This window comes from Pygocentrus nattereri, chromosome 10 (genome assembly GCF_015220715.1).
Source record: "Pygocentrus nattereri isolate fPygNat1 chromosome 10, fPygNat1.pri, whole genome shotgun sequence".
Taxonomy (NCBI): Eukaryota; Metazoa; Chordata; class Actinopteri; order Characiformes; family Serrasalmidae; genus Pygocentrus; species Pygocentrus nattereri.
Genome location: NC_051220.1, coordinates 20,286,080 through 20,313,188, shown reverse-complemented (window position 1 = coordinate 20,313,188; position 27,109 = coordinate 20,286,080). Strand labels below are relative to the sequence as shown.

Genomic DNA, 27,109 nt, shown 5'->3' with positions numbered 1-27,109 from the left:
GAGTGGTCCGTCAGCACCACCCCGAGCTGAACAGCAACCCTCTTGCCCCTGCACAGCAGCGCTCAGCACGCGCAGCGCGCGCCCCACCAATCAGAGAGCAGAGCAGAGCGCGCGCGCACACACACACACACACACACACACACACACACACACACACCGTACACTGCCTTTAGCGCCAACACGGAGAGCACGAGCGTCATGTTGGAGCCCATTAGCTCGCGCACGGTGCCTCGCTGCTGAGATCCGTTGATTTTTTCAGAGCGCGCGAGCTTCACGGAGCAGGTCGGAGAAGGAGGCTATCAACATGGACGCTATTTCCGTCCACAGTGAGCGCGACGACGCTGAAATAAAGGCGAGCTCGACGGAGGGACCTGCTCTGAGGTAACCTACGTGTTCTTGTTTCTGGACAAATTTAAAATAGACGGCAGCGCTGCGGTCACCTCGCTGTGCACTAACGTGGCCACAGTTAACGGCTCAGTCGTTTTCAATGTCTCAGTCGTTTTCAATGTCTCACTGTGCTGGGAATTGACTGCGAAGCTAAATAATGTTATACTAACATCATGTCCATCATGTACTCTTTGGCATCCTTATACTAATAACAACCACCTGGAACAGTTGGTGTGGTGTGAAACTCCAAATTAACCACAAAAAGTAATGCTACAAAGCTAAGCTTGGAGTCTGAAGTACACAGTTGAGACTATGGTGGTGACCCGTATATCCCTGCTGTACTATTACTCTTTCATGAGTAGAAGACCTGAAGACATGAACCTTTTCAGCTTCACGCTAACATACATCTGTTAGCAATAACAGCGTAATTTCCTACTTTCCTACGTAATTTCAACACCGTGACCTACTCCATATGTCCAAAAGTATCCAGAAACCCCTTTCTGCTGGAGAACCTAGTAAGATGCACCTTACATAGCCTGCATAATTGCCATAGAAAAGCATTGCCAATAGGATGGAACAGCTGCACATGGGCCTAAGGTCACCATGTCCAATGCCAAGTGTCAACTAGAGAGGTATACACCCAGCTTTGGGCTGTGGAGCAGGGGTGTATTCTCTTGAGTGATTGAGCCACCATTCTGTGTCTTTGGGATGAGTTAAAGTGATCCAGAACTATTCACCTAACATTAGCACTTGATCTCACCAATGCTCTTATGGCTGAATGCAATGAAATGTTGAAGAGAATCTGAGTAGAGCAGAGACTGTTAGGGGGAACAAATGCCCTGTTAATACCCTTGTTTTCAGAAATAAACACTGGTTGAGTGTCCACAGCGTATCTTCACTGCATCTCTTATCAAGATCTCTAAAGGTCAAACATGGGAGCTCATTATCTCTTCTCACTCATCAGGGAGTGCAGTATTATACTACCCACAATGTGCATGAAATGAAAACATTCAGCTATAGTGAAGCATCTTGGTTTATCTTAGATGCTTAAGAACAGCCTTGGGCTAAAGAATGAGTAGATGACACAAGTGCAGGCTAACACAGTAGAACTTAGAACTTAGAACATTGGCATTTTTACTCAGATTAGCTCATATCAAACACCATCTGACAGTTTTCACCCTAGCACTGACAATGATATCATTTCCATAGCTCATTACAGAAATTAGAAACTGTCTGGCAATCCAGATGGGAAACACAGCAGTACAAGAATAAACAAGAGCAAATAAAGTTGCCTTGCCAGGACTTGTGCTCATGATCTGTGTGCAGTAACACTTTTTGGGAAAAGTGTGTGCAAACACTTATTATGAATTGCACTGTTAAAAATGATATACTGGCAAGTGAAATCACCTCAAACCCAGTCAGTATATCTAATATTTCATATTATGACACTGTTGTAAGAGTATTACTTCATTCAACCCATTTATTGACATTTTACTTTATTTGTTTCTGTTACTTTTAAGTTATTTTCACCAACAACGTGATCTCATTGCCTTGTCAGATAAGTTGGCTTGTTTTGAGAAATAATGCTATTACAGTATGTGTATGTGAACAGGCGAAATACGTTACACAATCTGATGATAATCTTATTAGATGAATTAGACTTATTGCCTACATTTTAGATGCTTTCACTTGCAGTGATATCATTTTCTCAGCATTTTATAACTTCTATAACTGGAAGGAGATACAGTGCGGTGGAATACAGTAGTAATAAAATACAAAGAAGAAAGTGAATTAGTGTGGGTGTTTAACTATGCATGTCCAATGTTTCATCATGGGCTGAAAGCTCAAGAGAACAGAACGTGTGAACTAATGTATTCTGGTTCATGTTTCATGTTCAGTTGGGGCTTGTTTTACATTCCACTTCCAAGTCCTTCACTATGAACAATGCTTAAAGTACTTAAGTAAGTAGACAGAGTGCTAAGAGCTAAGAGTGCTCAGTCTGTTTGAGAGTACGTAGCTCTGCACTGTTAAAAGGTAAGGATCTTTGCTTGGTTTTGCAGGTCTAGGAAAAATATTTTATTGGTATGAAGGTTTTGTTGCAAAACACATTATAGACCACTTTCAAGCATTTTATTAATTTTCATATTATGCGTTGTTGGGAGTGGGGTTTATACATACCACCTTAACACCACCTTTATCAGAGAAATAATAATGTTTCCATTATATATATATATATTCCATATTCCTTTCAAAAACATGCTATAATCCAAAAAATGGTTACAAATTAATATAGAGTAATTTTGAAAGAAATTATGTATTTGTATACTCATAAGGCATTTAATGTTCAAGCTAAGCTGATAAAGGACACAGTATTTGGAGTAACACAGTGGTAAATACAAATATACCAACACTAGATTTCACAGTAAAATCACAGCAAGAAAGTAAATATTAGACACACTTCTAAGTACCAGGTAATTTTATGAGGTAATAAAGCAGGACGAAGACACTTAAAGACATGAAGGTCTTATATAGAACATATAGAGCCTGTTTATTATCTAGAAACAGAACAGACTCAGGCTCGTAGGGCAAAGCAGTTATTTTTACTATACTTTATTGGGTCCTTACTCTTTCCAGTTTACTTTCCTGCTTAAGCATGTGACATTACAGTAAAATTTTGTGCAATTTGTTTTTTTATTTCTCCAATTCTCCAAATATTTCTCCAGTTATGAAATTCTTCACTTTGTCTTTTTCTGCATAATAGCTAGAACCCGTTGAGCATTTCAATATAATTTAGCTAAACTGTCTGAGTGTCTGTGTACTTACCCATATTTTACCCAAAATAATGCTAATTTGCCACAAGAAAATATTTAAGACCTTTTGGGCATTTTGGTGTAATTTACTTAAGCTGTCTTGGCACTTACCAAGTTACAGAAAATAATTACCTACTACTTTAGAATTTGCACTACATACTTAATACATAGAATTTAAGGCAGTGGTTCTCAAATCAGTCCTCAGGCCCTCGAGTCCACATTTTTTCCTCTACAGGTTTTTTTTTTTTTTTTAAAAAAAAGGTTCCTAACCTTTAAAGAGGTGGCCAGAGTGGCCAGTGTCCTGTCTGAAATCTGATTGGTCATCTCAGATAGTACCCTAAAATGTCTGCCATGTCATTGGCTCACTGTGATGCAGGTGTTTGTGCCTTTAAGATTTGTTTTGCTATCGGCACCCTCTATGCAAAACCCCATTCCCACATTCACATTGCGAGTACGTATCATCTGTACAGCTTTGAGAGTTCTTTCACTATTGGCAAACCCTCATCTCTGCTCACACATTCATACTGCCACCCTGCTGAAACTCCCTGCCACCCCTTATGATAGATAGATAGATAGATAGATAGATAGATAGATAGATAGATAGATAGATAGATAGATAGATAGATAGATTCAACTTTATTGTCATTACTCAGTACAAGTACATGGCAACGAAATGCAGTTAACATCTACCAGAAGTGCAAATAGTAGCAAATAGTGCAAAAAGAGACTGTGCAAGTGTGCAATAAATAGGCATAGTGCAACATTACAGTATATGGAATAAATTACTTATAGATATGCAAAAAAAATAGATTATAGGTGTGTACATATATACATGAACATGATGGAGATGTACACTGTATAGAATAACTGTTGCGATGTGTTATTTACATGGCAGTAGAATGTTAAATTTGTGCGATGGTAATAATGATGAATAAAATAAAACAACAGCTCTGATTGGTGAGTGTAGTATGAAAGGCAGTGTTCAAAGTCCGCTGTGTGCAGTATGAGTGGTAGTGTTATCAGTGAGGTGTGGAGTTCAGCAGAGTGATTGTGGAGGGAAAGAAGCTGGACCTGAGCCGACTGGTTCTGGCCCGGATGCTCTTGTATCTCCTCCTGGATGGAAATAGGTTGAACAGTTTGTAGTTGGGGTGGGAGGGGTCCTTAATGATGCTGTGTGCTCTGCGCACACAGCGCTGGTGGTGAATGTCTTTGATGGTAAAATACTAAACCATGCGGGGCAGGTGTACTCCAGGACCACTGCTGAAAAAAAGGTTCTTTTAAGAACCATCCATTGAAAGGTTCTTTAAGAAACCAAAAGTGGTCCTTCACTCATCTGTATAACCCTTTCTGGCACCTTTATAAAATGGCTAAGAGTACCTGTTGACTGGAGTGAACAGTCTCGCTTTAGCTGAGTGCGCCGCAGCATCTCTGTCGCCTTTGCTTTGATAATGATAAATGATCTGGAGTGACTGGGGAGTGGAGAAGTGCTAAGCAGATGGTGAGAGGATGGCAGTCTTGCTCTGGTGGACAAGCTCCAGCAGAGGCTGCTATGACTCATGTCTGAGCATGAGTCTCTCAGGAGAAGCTTGGGCCCTTCTATGTAGGCCTTTGATTTGTTAATCAAAGGGTTTGGTGCTGCATTATTATCTGCTGTTGTTTATGTTACTTAAAATGGACACTTGCATCACGTATGGGGGAAAGAAAATGGCTTAAGCTCCCAAAGGAGGACCACTGTGAACAAGCCAAGGAGATGATGCTGTTTAATTGGAGACACAAATTGATCCAAATCAGGATGAAGAATCGCTCACGTTCAACAGCGAGTATAATCAGGTTCCATGAAGTATTATTGTCCTTTTGATCACATGTTTCTCGACTTGGGCCCACGTGCAATTCAGAATTTAAAGTACAGAATCCTATCATGCCTGAGTTTAAACAGCTAAATATGTTAGATGGGTTTAGTTAGTGCTTCTCTGAACTCAACAATTCACAAATATCTACATGAATGTAATACCTTCTTTTGTACTTTTCTTGAAGTGCTGGTCAGGCCAAAAAAATAAAAATTAAGAATTAAACAAATGAAACAAAAAGAAAGACTAAACTAGTGAATGAAATCAAACAGGAGACAAACAGTAGAATTAACACAAAGAACTAACAGGCAGACTTTAAATGGGAATTCCACCAATTTTTTTATATTCAAAACATTAACCTGTAGATAATGTCATTTGGAGTGGTTTGATGTAAACAGTAAATTGTAGTGAAACTTAATGACACATTTTTTTTTACAGTGAGAGTCTCATGCCTCTGCTACGGCTGCCCCATGCAGTAGATCGTTAGTTGGTCATGTGCAATTCAATCTGTCCTTCAGCAGTGCCTTGGTGCACTGACCCATTCATATACACAGCCGTCCAGTTTATTTCACTGCAGGCTTTGCTCAGGTTTTGGAGCTCAGGGCTGTGGGCTGTTTCACTCTCCCTCACTGTCTACTTGTAGCAGTGCTGCAGGGGCGTTTATTCTGCAGAGCCGCTGGTTTTACCACCACGCAGCATCAAGCCTCCTCACTCCTGTCAACTCAGCCAAGAGCAGAAATGATATTCACACTGCCTTAGGTGCCTGTGTGAAGCGTGCAGCACCATGGGACATTTCTTTTCCATGCCCTTCACTAACTCAGCCCAGTAATGGTTTATGCGCAATTAACAGCCCTGGGGAGAAATGATAAGCTTTGCAGTAGCGCTGGATCCACGAGGACTGCTTCATCTTAAAGTGATCCAGCAGTGCAGTGGCACTTTTAAGCCCATAAGAACCTGCTGCATCAAATATTCTACCAATGACCTGAAGGCTTTGTTAGAAAAATAATTGAAAAAAGTAATTTAATTCAATTGAATTTACTTGTTTTAAATGTGTACATAATTTCCATTTGAACAGAGAATTGCTGCTGTTGGAAAAGCCTCGCATCTCAGTTTCATGATGAATGGAAAAATAGAGGTGCAAAATAGCTCGGAATAAAATTATATTGCATTATATTGCATGGATGTTTTCAGATCTGAATAATCTAATAAGTAATAATTGAAGATCTAAGTAATTTTCTTAATTTTCTAAATTTCTCTTCTCTCCAAAATGAAAGCTGCTCTGTTTATCTGATTGTGACAATTTGGTGGCCTACCAGGTCTCACACAGTTGGAGTCCCATTTTATATATATATATATATATATATATATATATATATATATACACACACACACAGTACTGTGTGAAAGTCTTACGCAGTCTTACGTTTATTTGCTGAGAAAAGTGTTAATATTTGAATAAACTAAATTTATAGAATATGAATTAATTATGATTATGTATATATATATATATATATATATATATATATATATATATATATAATCATATAAATAATAAATAGTGATTTTCTGGATGTTAGTGTGTTTGTATGTTTGTTTAACCATTTTCAAACCTCTCCTCGAGGAAGCTCAGAATTATATGTAGTTAAGAAGCAGCTCCTGCTTTGACCAGTCAGTGCTTCATTAAATTGTGCTCATGATGTAATTGAAGATAATAAAAAGTCTCTGTGGCGGCTGTGAAGGTGTCAAGGAAAAATATGGACCCAAGAAATTCTTGTTAGTTTTTATTGTTTTTATGTTTATTTGAATTATGAATACGACTTTATTCTAATGTATATTGTGATAAAGTCACTGCTCAGGTAAATTGTTTAAAAATTTGCTTAGATGCCTAAAACTATTGCACAGTACTGTACATATATATATATATATATATATATATATATATATATATATATATGTGTGTGTATGTGTGTGTGTGTGTGTGTGTGTGTGTGTTGTCGGCACAAAACATTGTATCTCCGTTTTTGGCGTTTTTTCAGTTTTTGACATAAAAATACTTGTGTCCCTTTACATTACATTGTGCATAAATGTCATGATGAATGGACCAAGACAAATCCTTCCAGTGACTTAAAATAAAGAAGGTTTTTTTTCTCCTCCAGTAAAGTTGTCAATTATCAAACAACAGTGATATATATTACTGTATGACTGCAAGTGTCTTTCAGTTTACTTAGTTTTGGCAATAACTGTGTTCATGTAATATATTTTGTTCATGTGGAAATGACATTGAATTAGGTAAATTCAGTGCATTACTTTGTCAGTGTACAGTATTGGCACTCTTATTTTGTTCACGAGGAGTAAATTGTCCATTGCAGTAGGCTATTGCAGTGACTTTACTTGGTACAATAGTGATATTGGCCTGAAGGAAGTGTGAGTCAGTGGGCTCAATGCATGATGAGTCTGTATAATACAGTAGAAAGACCACTGAAATTTCCTCTAGGACACCTATTCAGGTTCAACAGTGGGTCTAACTCCCAGGCAGGGCCTCATAAAATAGGTAAATGTTAGCTCTGGCTGATGAACAATGTGAACAGCCATGTGACAAGATTTTTTATTAGAAGTGCTGCAGTCACAGAAGCCCAGTGATTGTGTGTACTACATTTGAAAATTGGAGCAAGCCTGAGCTGAGTATGTAAATGAGATTTAAAAATGCAATATGTAAATGAGACTTCTGTGAGATTTTAGAAGCTAATTCCCTACACGCATTACTACGCCCATTTACTGGGCCATTTTCTCAGTCTACTCAAATCATGGTTGGTTAGAACTTATTAAAATCCTCATCTGAAATAATAGTATATCCTCTCCTCATGTAATGCCTGAGCTAGGAGTCTGACAAATCACTGGAGTCACCGCTCAGTCTTAGCTGTGTAAACTGCCTAACACAACAAAATTGCTGCAGAGCTGTCAAATCACATCAAGCCTGGGCTCTTTCTCATGGCCAAAGTGCCCTTTAGTAATATCCTCATAGTGACCGCATTGGTTAGAATACATACATGCACTGAAGATAGTGCTGACAATACGAATGATAACACTGCTCTAGCACAGTATTCATCAGGTTACATAAGCTCGTCATGATAACTGACTTAAACCCAGATAAACATTTATAATGGCTTGTTTCAATAAGAGATGTCTTTCATAAAGGCTGCTTTTTTATTGAATTGTTATGTCAGGTTTTTTTACTGACACTGGGTTGTCATAGCCCTGTTCTAAACAACATGTCATAACCATTGACTGTTGCTTAGTGTATATATCACAGTTATATACAAAAATGATTTATAAGTGGTAACATGAAAGTCATTCAGAAGGCATTGGTAAGCTATGTAATATTATCAGCATTATGTCTCTGTGAGCTACAATGTCATTTTACAATAGAAACCTTCATGACACAACTTAATGTCAGGAAAAACATTATTGTCATATGCAAAAGTTTGAAGACTCCCAGTTAGATTGCAGATTCTGTTGATTTTCTAAGTGAAAATAAGTTAACACATCCTATACAGAGAACACGCTAAAATGCATTTCTTCTGCAAACTTTAGTCCACAATTTCTATTTTTGTATTTAACATATTCAAAAAAATAAAATGTAAAAATGTCCCATAACTTTTTTCCTTCAATTTGTAACTCCAGCAAATAAACAGTAATTGTGCATTAAATGTGCAGAAGTACAGAAGTAGATGATGTATTAACTTATTTTCACTTGGAAAATACACAAAACATGGATTTTGACCAGAGGTGGGTAGTAATTAATTTAAATTTACATAGGTATGTGTACTTGATTGATTTGTACTTTGCTGAGTATTTTCAAATCACAATACTTGTACTCAAGTATATTAGTAAACAGAGGAATCTACTTTTTATTCAATTACATTTTAGCCATTCAAATCTATTTACTAATTATTTTATTGTGTTTAATTTTGTCAACTCCAATCCAGAAAAGTTGGCACAGTATGTCAGATGCTGATAAAAGCAGAATGCAGTAATGAGTAGATTCAGTTTGGCCTGTATTAAATTAAAAATAGTACAAAAACACAACATGAGATGTTTTACCTTTTGAACTATTGTTTTTCATATATATATATATATATATATATATATATATATATACACATACATATACATACAGTGTGGCAAAAAAGTATTTTATAAGTCAGCCACTGATTGTGCAAGTTCTCCTACTTAGAAAGATAAGAGAGGTCTGTAATTTTCATCATAGGTACACTTCAACAATGAGAGACAAAAAAAATCCAGGAAATCACATTGTAGGATTTTTAAAGAATTTATTTGTAAATTATGGTGGAAAATAAGGATTTGGTCAATAACAAAAGTTCAACTCAATACTCTGTAACATAACCTTTGTTGGAAATTACAGAAGTCAAACATTTCCTGTAAGTCTTCACCAGGTTTGCACACACTGTAGCTGGTATTTTGGCCCATTCCTCCATGCAGATCTCCTCTAGAGCAGTGATGTTTTGGGGCTGTCGCTGGGCAACACAGACTTTCAACTCCCTCCAAAAATTTTCTACGGGGTTGAGGTCTGGAGACTGGCTAGGCCATTCCAGGACCTTGAAATGCTTTTTATGGAGCCACTCCTTTGTTGCCCGAGGGGTGTATTTGGCATCATTGTCATGCTGAAAGACCCAGCCATGTTCTATCTTCAATGCTCACACTGATGGAAGGAGGTTTTGGCTTAAAATCTCATGATACATGGCCCCATTCATTCTTCCCTTAACACGGATCAGTCTTCTTGTCCCCTTTGCAGAAAAACAGCCCAAAAGCATGATGTTTGCACCCCCATGCTTCACAGTAGGTCTGGTGTTCTTGGGATGCAACTCAGCATTCTTCTTCCTCCAAACACAACGAGTTGAGTTTTTACCAAAAACTTCTGTTTTGGTTTCATCTGACCACATGATATTCTCAGAATCCTCTTCTGGAACATCCATGCCCTCTGGCAAACTTCAGATGGGTCTGGACATGTACTGGCTTAAATAGGGGGACACACCTGGCACTGCAGGATTTGAGTCCCTCTCGGCGTAGTGTGTTACTGATGGTAGCCTTTGTTACTTTGGTCCCAGCTCTCTGCAGGTCATTCATCAGGTCCCTCTGTGTGGTTCTGGGATTTTTGCTCACCGTTCTCATGATCATTTTGACCCCACGGGATGAGATCTTGTGTGGGGCCCCAGATCGAGGGAGATTATCAATGGTCCTGTATGTCTTCCATTTTCTTACAAAGTTGATTTATTCACACCAACCTGCTTGCCTATTGTAGAGTCACTCTTCCCAGCCTGGTGCAGGTCCACAATGGTCTTGGCCATGGTTGAGTGTGGAGTCTGACTGTTTGAGGCTGTGGACAGGTGACTTTTATACAGATAACAAGATCAAACAGGTGCCATTAATACAGGTAACGAGTGGAGGACAGAGGAGCTTCTCAAAGAAGAAGTTACTTGTCTGTGAGAGCTAGAAATCTTGCTTGTTTGTGGGTGACCGAATACTTATTTTCCACCATAATTTACAAATAAATTCTTTAAAAATCCTACAATGTGATTTCCTGGATTTTTTTTCTCATTTTGTCTCTCATTGTTGAAGTGTACCTATGATGAAAATTACAGACCTCTCTCATCTTTCTAAGTAGGAGAACTTGTACAATCAGTGGCTGACTAAATACTTTTTTGCCCCACTTATTCCAAATTTGATGGCTGCAACATGTTCCAAAAAAGTTGAGAGAGGAGCATGTTTACCACTGTGTTACATCACCTTTCCTTTTAACAGCAATCAATACTGAAGACATTAAGAAGATATTAAGTAATCCAGTTTTGAAAACATAATTTTTTGCTATTCTTTTGTCATGCAAGTTTTTGGCTGTGCAACCATACATGGGCTGTGTAACCATATGTGGTTATATTTTGAGCATAATGACATTTTCAACGAGAGACTGTTCTGGACTGCAGGCTAGCCATGTGTGGTGCTATCATGTTGAAATAAGCATGGGTGTCTCAAAAACATCTTCTAAAAGACAGCATAGTTTGTTCCAAAATATATTCAGTGTTATTGGTGACTTCAAAGATGTGCAGGTTACCCACTAATACCTCTCATGCCATGACAGATGCTGGCTATTCTAAATGGTCTAAATGTAAATGGTCATTTTCTTCTTTTGCCTGGTGAAGATGATGTCCATTATTTCCATAAACAATCAGAAAGTTTGACTCCTCAGACCCACTGGTGTTGATATTCATCACAGAAGCATGCCATTTTGAATGCAGTACCATCTGAGGACTCAAAGGTCACAAGCATTAAATTGTGGTTTCCAGCCTTTCCCTTTATACACAGAGATTTCTCCAGATTCCCAGAATCTTTTGTTCATAATATGCACTATATTAACATTGCAATCGCTCACTGAGAAACATTATTGTTAAATCCTTTCATGAGGTTTTTGAGATCGCCTTGCCCCAACTTTTTTGGAATATGTTGCAGGCATCAATTTCAGAATGAACATATAAGAGATATTAAGACATAAGATAAAACATTACATATCTGATCTTTGTACTGTTTTCATCGAATCATTTTTATTATGTTTAGCTCGTGACAGCATCTGTAGTGCTTTGTTATTGGTCACATCTCTGAGTTGGGAGCATTAGCATTTTATTTTAGACCAAAAGAATCCAAAAAGAGAAGAATAGTGCCTTAGAAATTTCAGTTCCTGTGCTGATATATGGTGGATTTATTAGGTACTCAGTACTTAAGTAGTTTTTTCACCTAGTACTTTTGTACTTATCGTTATTTTACTCAAGTATCGAACACTTTTACTTGAGCATGGATTTAGGCTACTCTACCCGCTTCTCAATTTGATCAGGGGCACCCAAATTTTTGTATACAACTGTAGTTCAAGTTTACATTGAAGTTGATGAACGCAACCTTGATGACTAGTGATGCCTATTGGAATAAATGTTCATTTAAGTCAATGTCAGTTGTCTTGAAGGGCCTATATAGCTTTATGAATGGTAAAGTGGTACCACAAGAATCATGAAACACCAACATTGAGTGAACGGTAAAGAAGTGCAGCCAGATGGTCATGAGCGGTATTTGCAGACCCTGATTAAAAGCAAACAAGCAGACGTCTGCGGTGGCAGATGTAGTCACACTGAGGTGTTACTGCTTCAGCAGAATGAAGTTGAGGAGACCCCACAGAAGACACAATGATTAGAAAAGCAAATAAGTACTGCATCAATTTGATTGGTTAGCACGTGTGAAAATATAGGAACTGTATATGCCAAAAAGATGTCATTTGTTTAGCAGGATCACTTTAATGACAAAATTTTGCCAGTTCGACGATCTGCAGCAGCAGTCAATCATAAATATGAATTAAAAGTTGTAAAGTGCACAAAAGCTGTGTCTCCGTTCTGAGGAGCATCTGAGTAGCTTCATGCTGATAATGACTGGATCGCACATTTCCAGAAGCCCGTAGCACAGCACTGGGTTTAGTAATTAATCCAGGGCCAAACAGTGATGGCAGGTTCCCAGGTCTATTACAAGCTGTCAATGGGCATAATTAAGAGTGTTTACTGGTGTGGTTCCTCACTGTAGCGAAAAGTAATGCTGGCTCCAGCACCTGCTGCTCCTCCAGCACTCCAGTGCCCACATGCTGTCAGTGCAGCCTGCAGTGTGTCACGCAGTGTGACACAGCACCATGCAGCTGCAGAAGAAAGCCTGATTTCATTCAGCCGGTTTGGCTGCAGAGCTATTGGTGATGCTCTGTCTCAAGACTGCGTGGATTGCGTGAAAGTAGCTCAGACATTGCCTCATGAAAGTGCACTCAGAAACGTTTATTTAGAGCGATGCTATAGAAAATCCACTTTTGGTTCCCTAAACAACCTTTCAGTGGATGGTGTCTTTGAAAGAACCATTTTCTATGTATGTTCAACAGTTTTCAAACCTTTTTTTTACTTGTTACTTTTTAAGGGTAGAAATAAAAGGGATAGTTAGTTCAGATGGTCAGGCAACTTCCCAGAAATTCTGGGAGGCAACCACACATTAAAAAATGTGTGGTTGTTAATACTTGTAGGCCTTAAAATAGTATGCAAGTCATATACTATTAAACTTTTGTAGTGTTAACCCCTATTAAAGAAGTCATTATTCTTTATTAAACGGCTGTAGTCGGCCACAGTTACATGGTATAATAGGCAAGGCTTTTGGCGCACTCTCTGGCCCATTTCATGTCTGTTCAGACATACCCCCTGAAGGTGAACTAGCCCCGCTTTCAATCAAGGGTCTTTAGCAGAATAAACCAATGCATACATTTCCTGAACAGTATGCTACACTATAATTAATAAAGCAAATGTTTATCAGCGCTCTCGCTGTGAAGCTGTCAATGAGGTATAGTTGTGTTTTTTACTGTCTGCTAAGTGATGCTGAACTACTCAATGCTGCACTGTGAAAAAGCCAGGGGGTCAGGCCCACCCTAGGGTCTGTATGAACACAGGCTTGACTGTTACATTATGAAGAGGTTCTTGCCAGTGTTACAAAATGGTTCTTTAAAGAGCCGTCCACTGATGGCTTTAAGCACCCTAAAATGGGCCTTCTACCTATTTCAAACAGCAGGCTTTCTAAGGATAGCTGGATAACTTAGGCCCAGAGTGAGGACTGCCCATTAGCAGTGTCACTGATTGTCACCTGGCATTTGGCTGAAGTGGTCTGATTATCTTGCTTTGTAAAATACTCTCTAGGACAGAAAGCAGCAGGTTTGTAATTTTAAGATACACAAGATTCTATGATACTGATCTAATGATAAATGAAAATATAGATATAGAATTGACTGACCGCTTCTTTAAGCACACTCATTGTCCATTTTATCAGGTACACTTACCATACAGGTGCACTTTTAGTTCTACAAAGTTCTACAACTCCCACAGGACCACCACAGGTCAGGTATTATTGGGGTGGTAAATTATCTTCAAGGTAGACCTGTTGGGTAGGTGTATTTAATAGAGTGGACAGTGAGTAGACACAGTGTTTAAAAACTCTGGCAGCACTGCTGTGTCTGATCCACTATCACCACCATGTCAGTGACACTACAGTGCTAAGAATGATCGTCCAAATAATACCTGCCCCATAGGGGTCCTGGCCATTGAAGAACAGGGTAAAAGGGGGCTAACAAAATATACAGAGAAACAGATAGACTACAGTCTGTAATCACAGAACTACAAAGTGCACCTACATAGTAAGTGGAGCATGAAATGGACAATGAGCATAGAAACAAATGAGTAGTCTTAAGAAGTGGCCAGTCAGTGTATACTGTAGGTACAGTGGAGGTTTTTAGTTCACTTCTGCTAATGACCATAATCGTATAAACTTCATATTAGTCAATAGCCTGTTTTGCAAAAAGACTTTCTAATGTATAATTCCCATTCATAAAAGACAGTATATAATGTAAGTATATATTGTTTTTTTAATGTTACAACTGATACAGTCTTATGTTGAACCTCAGAAGAGCAAATGAAGACAGCAAAGCAGACACAAGCATCACCTGTGCACTTCAGTTGAAAGCATGAGTCATTCTTTATTCGATGAAGTTCCAGTGCCTTCTCAAAGGGCTTTCTTATGAATGTTGACAGGCTAGGCAGATGGAGTCTCTCTTTCAGGCTAATTGGGCCTTCAAGCACCACACTGATATATTCTTTGGACATCAGTGCTTGTCTAATTCAGATTTCCAGTAATTTGACTGTTTGCCTGATATTCCCCTGAAGAATCTAGAATGGAGCTTTATGCTTGGGGTCGAAAGGGTTCAAACTGGCTTAGCAGAATGTCCTGGGGCCTGGTGTGTGGCGAACTTAAAATGTTCTTAGAAGACTACAGTTGTTATTGTCATTTTGTCATGCATTCGATTCACATAATTAAGTACACGGTTAAATTCCACAGCTTTTTCAAAATTTCTGCATAATTAAATGGTTAAGATGTAAACAAAGCCATTCATGGTCTGATGTAAAAAGAGCCATTCTACAGAAACTTACTGACTTCACTGCAAAAAATTGTATCTTGTCAAGTAAAAATGTCAAGGAATCTAATATTTCTGTTGAGATTGTTGTAAGCCTAATAAGATTATTTAACTTATCTCTAGACATTTCTTATATGTTTTAAGTCATTTTTTCAAGTAAAATCATCTCACTATATTGGCAGGTAATTTTGCTTGTTTTAAGAAATGTGCTTGAAGCAAGCCAAAATAATCTGACAGTATAGTGAAATAATTTTACTTAATAAAATGGTATAAAACAAGCAACACATTTCTGGAAATGAGCTAGAAAATCTTATGTGCACAACCTTCTAAAAATGGGAAATGTTAGATAGATTTAAGATCATTTCACTTGCCAAGATACCATTTTTTGCAGCATTAGAATTGTTGGTAATGGTGGTGGACAGGAACCAGACGTCCAAAGCATTTAATGCCTCTAAAATATACCCCACAGAAAGAAACTCTACAAAATGGTTAGGAATACAGTGACTGATGTCTGAGAGATTGTTTTCTGGTACTACTGCCACAAAGTTTAGGCTTAAAATGCATTTTAAAATACAAACTCAATTCCAAAATTACATTGGGACAGAAGGTAAAATGCCAACTGAAAACAGATAAAGCAGTGATTAGTAAATTCTGTTTGACTTGTATTAAATTAAAAACAGAACAAAAACACTATTTGATGTTTGATATTATAAACGTTATTGTTTTTTGTAAATATACTCATTCCAAATATGATCACTGCAACACATTCCAAAAAGTTGGAATAGGAGTATGTTCGCCACTGTGTTGCATCACTTTCTCTTTTAACTGCACTTTTATTTACAATTTTAACGGCTTTCACTGTTTGCTGTTCACTTGCAGTGAGATCCCAAAACTGTCGCTGTGCCCTCCGGACAGTGAGGACCCAGAGTCTCCAACGGATCAGAGCACCATAGAGCAGGACCATATAAACAACCTGTCCAGACCACCATCCTCCTCTCAGCTGTATGACCAAGTGTCACAGAGCTGTGCCTACCAGTCACCTCAACTCAAAAGATGTCCATGCTGCAGCCACAACCAGCCAATCACAGGCAATGTCTGTCTGAATCAAACGAATGCGCCTTCACATTCTGACTGCTCATCCAACGCTGTCAAGACAGTTCACAGGTGCAGTCCCTTCCACCAGCCTATGTGTCACAACACAATGCAGTGTCATTGGCTGCAGGGATCACGTGATGGCAGTAACTACAAGCCTGTTCAGCATCATGTGGTGACAGTCAGGTCCTTTTTCCAGTCTTAAATGTTCTTCTGATTGATATAAATGCAAGCATTTCCAAGTGTAAACAATCACTTCAAAGCTGTTTCTTTTATAGGACTGAGAGACTCCACAGGATTCCAAAAAGGTGGGTTGGTGCTTTGTGATTTTGTAGCTGGTAATACATTGCTCACAATAAATGAGGGTAAACTGCAAAGTGAATTTGAATATGAATCTGAAAAAGCCTATGGAGTGCTTTTTCTGTATTCAGCTGTTTTTTTCTACATTATTCAATCACTGAAATGTAAACAAAGTGATTTTGAATGCAGTCCAAAAAATATGTTTTTGCATACTTTTGCTTTACAACACCCTGCATGCTTTAAAAAAAGTTTTAAGCCAAAACAGTATTGCATAATTATCATAAAACAATGCCCCAGGCATCAGGAATCATTTATTGTAATGAGTTTATGTGAATAACTGTTAAAAGACCAGGAGTGCCCAATCTTATGTGCAAAAGGTTGGTCTGGCTACAGGTTTTTTATTCTGTCACAACAGGGACACGTATGATTAGATGCTTGTTTGGAATGAAAACCGTCAGGCGCACCTGCCCTTTAAGGATAAGACTGGACTCTGCTGCATTAAATACTTTGAACATCTGGTTCCTGTCACCACAACTATGAACAGTTCTGACCAAAATGATGCATACTTTACTATATTTTAAACCACTTTGAATTACTGTGCTTACATCTTAATGACTGCTTTATGAAGAAATTTTGAAAGAAATCGGTGGAATTCTCACTTAGGTCCTGACATAGTAATGCACAATATTGTAGGCATTAATAAAGGTGTATGCTTCATAGTTTGTTCTTGGTTCACCTATGAACTTTGACTGTCAATTTTCAAACATTTCTGAATTCTCGTTTTTGACAGCTACTCCCAGGTCATAGTGGAATACCCAATGACCGTGCTTATCTCATGTATGGTAGTGCTCCTCATCTTTTCCCTGGTAGGGATTTTGACTGGTCCCTTGCCAGACTTCTCTGACCCTTTATTAGTAAGTACCTTTCCTTTTATGTGGCACAAAGTCCATCAAAATGACCTACCAAGTTATGACACTTTTTCCTACATTTTAATTCCTCTAATATGCTTTATTTTTTAATCATACAAGAAAGTGTAACTGCACCATGCTGAAACCACAGAATGGCATATATTTTACAACCATATGCGCTGCAGTCAGAGAAGGCTAGACAAAAGCATTAATTTCTTCCTAGAAAGAATTGCTGCTAATTAACTGAAACAATGAGACCTGCTCATTTGCCTTGCAGAACAATTTAATGCATTCTTCAAATGACATGTAGCCACCTTCTGTTTTTCATGTGCTATTTTCAGGGATTTGAACCCCAAGGAACAGACATCGGGATTCGAACGGCAGCATGGACAAAGCTGCAGGAAAGTACTGGGCCCGGGAAAGCGCTATCTCTGACTTCTCAGCAATCTGCAGACAAGAGCACAGCACGGTATTGCGATTGAGTTCTGTACCACATGCACAAAACCTACATCAACTGAAATGTTAATAAGATGTACCATTTTACAGAATTAGTTCTGATCTGGTTAAACTCAAGGCAGTACTTGAGATAGTTATAAGGCAAATACATACAAAATTATTATTTATTTGGTTCTTTCTATTGTCCTATACCCTAACCCGTAAATTTCAAGTTGTGAAAACAATACTTCTCTATAGATGTGTGTAAATATATAAATACACACAGCTAAAAAAAAAATAAAGGGAACACTCAAATAACATCATAGATCTGAATGAATGCAATATTCTCATTGAATACTTTGTTCTGTACAAAGTTGAATGTGCTGACAAAATCACAAAAAAAAAAAAAAAATCAATGGAAATCAATGGAGGCCTGGATTAAAGACAAAATTAAAGTGGAAAAACACACTACAGGCTGATCCAACTTTGATGTAGTGTCCTTAAAACAAGTCAAAATGAGGCTCAGTATTGTGTGTGGACTCCACGTGCCTGTATGACCTCCCTACAATGCCTGGGCATGCTCCTGATGAGGTGGCGGATGGTCTCCTGAGGGATCTCCTCCCAGACCTGGACTAAAGCATCCGCCAACTCCTGGATAGTCTGTGGTGCAACGTGGCGTTGGTGGATGGAGCGAGACATGATGTCCCAGATGTGCTCAATTGGATTCAGGTCTGGGGAACAGGCGGGCCAGTCCATAGCTTCAATGCCTTCATCTTGCAGGAACTGCTGACACACTCCAGCCACATGAGGTCTAGCATTGTCCTGCATTAGGAGCAACCCAGGGCCAACCACACCAGCATATGGTCTCAAAAGGGGTCTGAGGTTCTCATCTCAGTACCTAATGGCAGTCAGGCTACCTCTGGCGAGCACATGGGCTGTGCAGCCCTCCAAAGAAATGCCACCCCACACCATTACTGACCCTCTGCCAAACCGGTCATGCTGAAGGATGTTGCAGGCAGCAGATCGCTCTCCACGGCGTCTCCAGACTCTGTCACGTCTGTCACATGTGCTCAGTGTGAACCTGCTTTCACCTGTGAAGAGCACAGGGTGCCAGTGGTGAATTTGCCAATCCTGGTGTTCTCTGGCAAATGCCAAGCATCCTGCACGGTGTTGGGCTGTGAGCACAACCCCCATCTGTGGACGTCAGGCCCTCATACCATCCTCATGGAGTCGGTTTCTAACCGTTTGTGCAGACACATGCACATTTGTGGCCTGCTGGAGGTCATTTTGCAGGCCTCTGGCAGTGCTCCTCCTGTTCCTCCTTTCACAAATGCAGAGGTAGCGGTCCTGCTGCTGGGTTGTTGCCCTCCTACGGCCTCCTCCACGTCTCCTGGTGTACTGGCCTGTCTCCTGGTAGTGCCTCCAGCCTCTGGACACTACGCTGACAGACACAGTAAACCTTCTTGCCACAGCTCGCATTGATGTGCCAACCTGGATGAGCTGCACTACCTGAGCCACTTGTGTGGGTTGTAGAGTCCGTGTCCGTGGCTAATCAGCCAATCATTTTGCTGCAACTCAATGCATTTAGGCATGTGGAGGTGGTCAAGACAGCTTGCTGAAGTGCAGACCGAGCATCAGAATGGGAAAGAAAGGTGATTTAAGTGACTTTGAATGTGGCATTGTTGTTGGTGCCAGACGGGCTGGTCTGAGTATTTCAGAAACTGCTGATCTACTGGGATTTTCACGCACAACCATCTCTAGGGTTTACAGAGAATGGTCTGAAAAAGAGGAAATGTCCAGTGAGTTTATCTATCTATAGATATCTATAACTTTTTAAAGTGAAGTTTAGATTTATCATGACTAAACTAAACAAAAAACACTGTTCCATCACTACCCAGAGACATGAGAGCATTCCAGAGAGGCTGAGTCTTTCAGAAGTTAACATGGAGAGGGGTTCACAGGACTGCATGATCAGATTTCATCATCTACAGTATATAAGGTCATTAAAAGATTCAGAGAATCCAGAGAAATCTCTGTATGTAAGGGACAAGGCCAAAAACCAGTATTTGCTGGCAATGATTTTTGGGCCCTCAGGTGGCACTGCATTAAAAACAGTCCAAATCTGCATCCACAAATTCAAGTTAAAACTCAAAAACACAAAGACGAAACCATATATAAACAGGATCAAGGTATGCTGCCACCTTCTCTGGCGCTGAGCTAATTTAAAATGGTTTGAGGGGAAGTTGAAAACTGTCTTGTGGTCCAACAAATCAACAACTGAAATTAATTTTGGAAATAACGGACACTGTGTCCTTTGGGCTAAAGAACACTCAGCTTATTATCAGTGCACAGTTCAAAAGCCTGATGGTAGAGGGGGACATTACTGCACATGGCATGGGTCATGTGCACATCTATGAAGGTACCATTAATGCTGAACGATATATACATGTTTTGGCAACATATGAACATATAAAAAAAGCCTGTGTGCTAAACTGACCTGAAATAAACTTAATTAAGGTATTGGGTCACTGAGTAAAAGTGTTCAAAAGTCCAGATCAGTTGAAAGTGAAGTGTTTTGAACTTTTGACTTTGCACCAATTCGGTAGAATGGTCCATATAATCCATTGCTCTTGGATGTTTACAGAGATTTCACTAGTAGAGCTCAGCATCACTTAAAACATCGTTTAAGAAGAATGCTGCACAGAGACTCTACCGAGAACACGTTTTTCTGCAATGCTCCAGGTGAGGGGAAATGAAGAAAATCATTATTTTGGGCAAATGCCATTGTTCAATAAAATATGAAGCTTTCCAGCCTAATAAATCAATAAATGGACTGTGGCATGTTATAAAGAATGCTGGTCTCCCTGCTCCATCTGTGACCCCACAGGAGATCATTATGCCCAGCTGGTCTTCCGCTCAGGAAACTCTGCCAGTCTCTGGAGTCTGAAGGCAATCTACTCCATGTGTGAGATGGAACGGACCCAGGTACACCAAAGGGTATTCTATGCTTCAGAACAAATATTCTTGAAATTGTTTGTAAAAAGGAAAACAGGATGGGAGGGCAGAATACCTTAAAAATGTAGTCTGGTACCATTTTCAGATTACTTACCCTTAAAAATCTGTAACCTAGCTCCTGAGTGGTGCAACCATCTAAGCGTTGGCCCTATCATCAGGAGATTGCAAGTTAGATTCCTGGTGATGCTACAGTCATACGTAGCTAGGAGTCAAAGAGAGCACAATTGGCCTTGCTCTCTCTGGGTGGGTAGGATGCCCCCCCCCCCTTCTCTCCCCCCTTCTCCCCCATCACTCAACGCGTTACTAGTCAGTGCAGGCGTCTGTTAACTGACGTAATAGATGTGGCGGTTGGTGCTTTCCTCCGAGCATGTTTGGCTGTCCCGTGACGTTGCTTGGGTGGCAGTTCGAAAAGAAGCGGTGGTTGGTTTCACAGGTCTTGGCGGAAGCCTCTGCTAGCCTTCACCCTCCTAGCTTTGGTAGCATTGTGTGATTGGGGGAGTCCTAACTAACGGGTGGAATTGGAAACGACTAAATTGGGAGAAAATTGGGTATATATAAAAAAATGTAACCTTAAACTATATCAAAGTAATATAACCTTATTACATTCTATTACTTTTGGATAATGTGGTAGGCTATTTCCCATTTTGGAACAGCATAAGCAGCAGTTTGACCACTTTTTTCAGGTTCAGATTGTTTTCTCACACAGCTCAGATGTCCAGTTTGAGCTGCTTTTGGAAATGCATAACACATGATAAAGCAGAGGACAAACTAATCCTATTGACATTTGCTACTGCCAACCACAGAGACAACAGAGATTCGTGGAGTAAGCTTGTGTTGCCAGAAAAGTTTGCAAAAACTGAACAAAGAGCAAATAAAATATTGCTGCATTTCTTCCATCTGTAAAATTACATTTGATATGCAGGAGTGGTTTTAAAGTAATGCAAGTAATCATACCATGTGTAAAATAGTTCTGTACACTAATTACCTTTTTTCACTGTTACCCGTTTTGCATCCTGTTTGCATAACACTGCTACATGTATTCCATTACTACCCAATTCTTTTTGTAAAACATATTGTCATTTTAGAAATTGTTTAGTGTAATTTTAAGTGAAATTTAAAATTCTAGTGAGTCACTATAAGAAACTGAGCAAATATATTTTTTTCTTTTCCATTTCAGTTACGCTCAGATGCCTATTTTGAAAAACTCTGCCAGGTCAAATCAGAGACTGCTGGCTCCAAAGTTAAGAGAGAATGCTGTCCAAGCTGGTCTCTGGGAAACGCCTTGGCTCTTCTCAACAATGTCTCATCTTGCTTCAGTCTTACAGTGCAGCAAGTGACAGACAGTTTAAATTTGCTCAGATACTGTGCTTCTTACTACCATGATGGAAGCTTGGTTGCATCTTGTGCAGAAAGAAGCAAATATGGCTACTGTACATCTGTCCCACTCGACTGCAAGCGCTCAAGCATCATCTATCAGATTCTACATTACCTGGTAGATAAAGATTTCCTCGGGCCCCAGACTGTTGAATACCAAGTTCCATCCCTAAAATACAGCGTTCTGTTTCTACCAGTGGCGAAAGGAGATGCGTTAATGACGATGTATTTGGAACATCTAGAGGGCAATGAGCTCACATACAACAACATCACTATAACAGGGATGGACCTTGGGATTAAGCAAAAGCTTTTCAAGTTTTACCTCTCACGAGATTCTGTCTACCCAATTCTAACAGTCCTCGCGCTGCTGATTACAATGGCCTTATATCTTAAGTCACTCCTTTTGTCAGTTATGTCACTGGCTGCGGTCACACTGTCACTTTTAACATCTTATTTCTTTTACAAAGTAGCGTTTGGTTTAAGATTTTTTCCACTCCTCAATCTTGCAGCAGTTATTATCCTTTTGGGAAGTTGCTTAAATCACACGTTCACATTTACTGACTTATGGAAGTTACAACTGAGCCATAATCCTCCAGCTGCACTAGAAAAGAGAATGCACCGGGTCTTGCAGGAAATGGGGTACTTGATATTGGTATCCGGCCTAACATCTAGTGTTGCATTCTACTCAGGCTACATAAGCAGCATCACAATTGTAAGGTGTTTTGCTGTGTACCTTGGTAGTGCCTCTTTAATCAACACACTGTTCACTCTTGTATGGCTTCCCTGCACTGTTGTTTTGCAAGAGCGTTATGCGAAAACAACTTCAACTTTCGCTACTAAGACACCATGGAAGCCATGCTGTTCAAAAATTCCAGGAGGCTTCTGGGACACAAGTTCAAGGAAGCGGTGCCTTTTCACAATGGGACAGAAAATTCGAGGTCTTAAACGAGGTCTCACTGACACATCAAATTTGCTTTTCTTAAAATTCCTGCCCTGTGGTGTTGTCAAGTTTCGATACATATGGATCTGCTGGTTTGCAGTGCTGGCTGCAGGAGGAATTTATATATCATGTGTGGACCCTGGAATGAAACTGCCATCTTCAGACAGTAGGGCAACGCAACTGTTCCGCTCCAGTCATCCTTTCGAGAGATATGATGCAGAATACCGCCACCAGTTCATGTTTGAGCGATTGAAACAAGGAGAGGATGAGCCTATGACCCTGACTCTCATCTGGGGCGTCATCCCAACTGATGACGCTGATCATTTCAATCCAAAAGGCAATGGCTCCTTTGCCATGGATCCAGAATTCAATATGACTAGTCCTGAAGCTCAACAGTGGTTGCGAGAGCTGTGTGCAAAAATCAGAAACCAGAGTTTTTATTCGCCATCACCAGCAGAACATGAAGCAGTGGAAGACAATGCCTGTTTTGTAGAAGATTTGATTCACTGGGTGTCTTTACGCCGCTGTTCCGAGAGTGAGGATGCATTCAGTTTCTGCTGCAACAATATTTCTTTCCCGTACCATCCAAATGTTTTTGAGCAGTGTCTCAAAATGATGGTAGCAGAACAGCAGGCAGTGATGCGTTCACCCAGAAATGGAGGTCTTCGATTTGATTCACACAGTCAAGTTGCTGCCCTTGTTGTAGTATTCAAGACCTCACAGCTTTACAGCTTTAACTTTAGCAGAATGTCACATTTCTACACTCAGATTGTATCCTGGTTTAATAAAGAAATTTCAGCAGCTCCACCCGGACTCCAGAAAGGATGGTTCGTGAGCCAATTATCATTGTATGACCTCCAGCATTGTCTAAGCTCAGAGATGTTGGAGGTTGCAGGCTTTTCAGTAGCACTTACATTCGCATTGCTTTTGCTTACCACATGGAATATACCTCTAAGCATTTATGTGACTGTTGCTGTGGGAGGTAGTGTTTTTGCTACTGTTGGCCTGCTTGTGCTTCTAGAATGGCAATTGAATAGTGTGGAAGCACTGTTTATTTCAGCTGCTGCAGGACTCTCTGTTGACTTTGTAGCTAATTACTGCATTTCCTACTGTCTGGCCCCACACACCGACAGACTGGGCAGGGTAGCACATTCCTTGAAGAGAATGGGTTGTCCAGTAGCCACAGGCGCTGGAGCCTATTTTTGTGTGGGGATCATCATGTTACCTGCAACTGCACTGCTTTTCAGAAAGCTAGGAATTTTTCTCCTTCTTGTGAAGTGTGTGGCATGTGGATTTGCCACTTTTTTCTTTCAGTCGCTCTGCTGCTTCTTTGGTCCTGAAAAGAATTGTGGGAAAATAATTATACCATGTGCAATTGAGCGAGCCACTGAAAATATGCCGTCTTCATGCTCAGCTGCTGAACCTGGAACTGCCAATCCTTCAGCCAATGGGGCATTCGGCTGTGGCACAGGATCACGGGGCAGAAGGAGTTTCAACAAAGAAGGTGGCGGAGGATTCCTGTGCCCAAATCAGCAGCGTCACAGGCACCAGCAGGCAGGGATGAGGAGGGAGCCAGAGCAGTATGAGCTGCAACCACTAGCCTGTCATCTAAGCGACAGCTTTGAAAATAGCACTTGCACCAGCAAGCTGTCCAACAGGCCTTCTGTCCTTTCGGATGACATAGAGTTCTGTGGTCTCAGTCCAAAGCGAGATTACGACAGGATTAGTATGGAAGCTGACAGTGAGGAGATGAGTAGCAGGCACCTCAAAGGGTGCAACCCTCCGCCAGCACTCCAGACCTCCTCCCCCTACAAGGGGAACGTATTGCGACCTGTAGTGGTTCCTCCAGGTGATCCTGCAAAGGAGAGGCTTTTGTGCAAGAAATGTCGTGGTCAGTCTGTTGCCGGAGTTAAGATGTGGAACGCTTCCTTGTCATCATCCTCCAGCATGGATGATATCATGGTCACCGAGACTACGTGTAATGTCAATAAGAGATCGCTGTCTATGGATGGCGCAACTACATGTCATCCACACAAACGACTTTTGTCATGTCAGTCGCAAAGTTCCTTTGAAGGACTTGAAGATTCTAATGAAACGTGCTTAAGTGACATTGAGCCCGCCGTCTCAGTCCCTCCATCCACTGTGAATGAGGGAGAAATACGACCAGGTCACCTCAATGGCAAGAGAGATACTCTGCGTCTGTCCCTGAGGGAAACGGTTTATGACCTTGCTTCCCCAGGGAATGGCAGGAGGCGGACAAGCCAAAGTGAGCTGCCCGTGATACTGCCGAACAGCAAACCCGATATGCCGGATGTATGGATCAAGAGGGATGGGAGAGGTGAGGACAGCAGCTGATCAAAACATTCGGTAAATGAAACCTCACTGACTGTTCTCAGCATGTCCACTTGTAATGCTGTGGTGAACTTGTACAGAGCATCCTACAAATTATAAAACAGTATAAAATTAACATGAACATATCTGTAAATGCCTACTGGACGTTAATGACCTACAAATACAATTATATAGGCCACACATTTTTGTGGAATCCTTCAAAATTTATTTCACACTGCCTCCGCCAGTGATTTTGACACAGATGTTACTTAAAACTGGGGGACCAACGTCATTGCATGTCTTACTGAATAAGCACTACAACAGCCTGTCCCCTTGAGGCCTTGTATTGCTGTTTTCTACCACAAAAATTGTATAAACCCTTAAAGGGTTTGGGTGCCTGAACCTTTACGCAAACGAGGCCAGAGCAGTTCACTTAAGCCTTGTCTTAAAACATATTGTATCTGTTTTTGTTTTGTTCAGAACCACACCAAGGCAAATACCAACCAAAGGCTTAGTGAATATTTTACATTCATATACTCAAAGCCCTTGATCTTAAGCAACCAAATTATTTGTATTGTTTAGCACATTATTTGGAACACTTTCTTATTCACATACATTAATTTTATTTACCAAAGACATAATTATTGCCCACACAGTGTTCATAATTAGATGTAATACTAATATAGATTTATTATATAAACATTTCCAGTTTTTATCTAAACCTAAACTAAGTGTTCAGATGGTCAAGATATACTAATGTCTCCACATATCAAAAAGCCATAAAAAACTTGTATAACTTTCATTTAACTATAAAGGCAGAAACAGGTGTAACATACAATCAATACTTCTAAGGTCAGAATGTCTAGCCAATCAGTCAACTAATAGCTGATATAGGCATGTCCTACATCTGCATAATAGTTATTTTTTGCTCAACACATTGCAGTGTATGTCCTGTCTTTACATGTCTGTATTTGTTTAAATGATATATGAATATAAGAGTGCAAAGAAAGTTGTAACATAGTGCAAAGTGAGGTGCTGCTGTGTTGTATGAAAATGTCTGAATGGAACTTAAATATTTAAGTCATTCGTAAGGAATGCAAAAAAACAAAAACCTTTTTCTGAAAGAAGAAAGTTTAACACTCAAAGGCTGAACAGAAGTCCCAGTTAGATAATCAAAGAATTGTTACTAAATCAATGAACTGCTTAAGAGAAGGTCTTCTCTGGCCAGTTATTACTAAAATGGGGTCAATGTTTTCTTGGAATAATGGTCAATAAATGACATGTCCACAATGCTGTCCTACCTTTCTAATGTGCAAAGTGCCAAATGTAAAAAGTAACAATTATTTGTGCCAAACAGAGTGCTGTGTCACGCTTTTTGTTAACTGTACAATTACAAGTTTATGTTGATACTGTTTAATGTCAGATTTAAAGAGTTTAAGAAAGAACTATGATGGAAACATGATGGAAAATCTCAATAAAGACATTTTACTGAGGAAAGAACTTGTTTGGATCAAACAAACATGGGAATATGCTTGATATGTCTTCAGAACCTCAATAGCTTTTCCTACCCTGCTTCTGGATGGGGCAGAAAAAAGGAATATAGTGGTCTTTGAATATGAAATATATATATA

The 27,109-nt window shown here is 39.8% G+C and overlaps 1 protein-coding gene across 4 annotated transcripts; it reads left to right on the top strand.

Annotated features, from left to right (window-relative positions):
* The first annotated feature begins 136 nt into the window (after nt 1-136).
* Nucleotides 137-26,978, top strand: disp2 (dispatched homolog 2 (Drosophila)). 4 transcript variants are annotated; one of them, XM_017694382.2, is made up of 8 exons: nt 137-381; nt 15,963-16,247; nt 16,454-16,483; nt 17,266-17,389; nt 17,725-17,852; nt 20,463-20,560; nt 20,706-20,815; nt 22,011-26,978. In XM_017694382.2, the coding sequence occupies exons 1-8, from the start codon at nt 305-307 to the stop codon at nt 25,500-25,502; spliced, it is 4,344 nt and encodes a 1,447-aa protein (XP_017549871.1). In that variant the 5' UTR covers nt 137-304; the 3' UTR covers nt 25,503-26,978. The 4 variants fall into 4 exon arrangements, with proteins under 4 accessions (XP_017549871.1, XP_017549870.1, XP_017549869.1 ...); XM_017694381.2 differs by having other exon boundaries at nt 15,963-16,361; nt 20,706-20,803; XM_017694380.2 differs by having other exon boundaries at nt 15,963-16,361.
* Nucleotides 26,979-27,109: the final 131 nt, after the last annotated feature.

Coding starts and splice junctions, on each gene's coding strand:
- disp2 (XM_017694380.2), top strand. CDS start 305: ATGGACGCTATTTCCGTCCACAGTGAGCGCGACGACGCTGAAATAAAG. Junction 382..15,962: donor ACGGAGGGACCTGCTCTGAG/GTAACCTACGTG, acceptor GTTCACTTGCAG/TGAGATCCCAAAACTGTCGC. Junction 17,853..20,462: donor GCAGACAAGAGCACAGCACG/GTATTGCGATTG, acceptor GGATGTTTACAG/AGATTTCACTAGTAGAGCTC.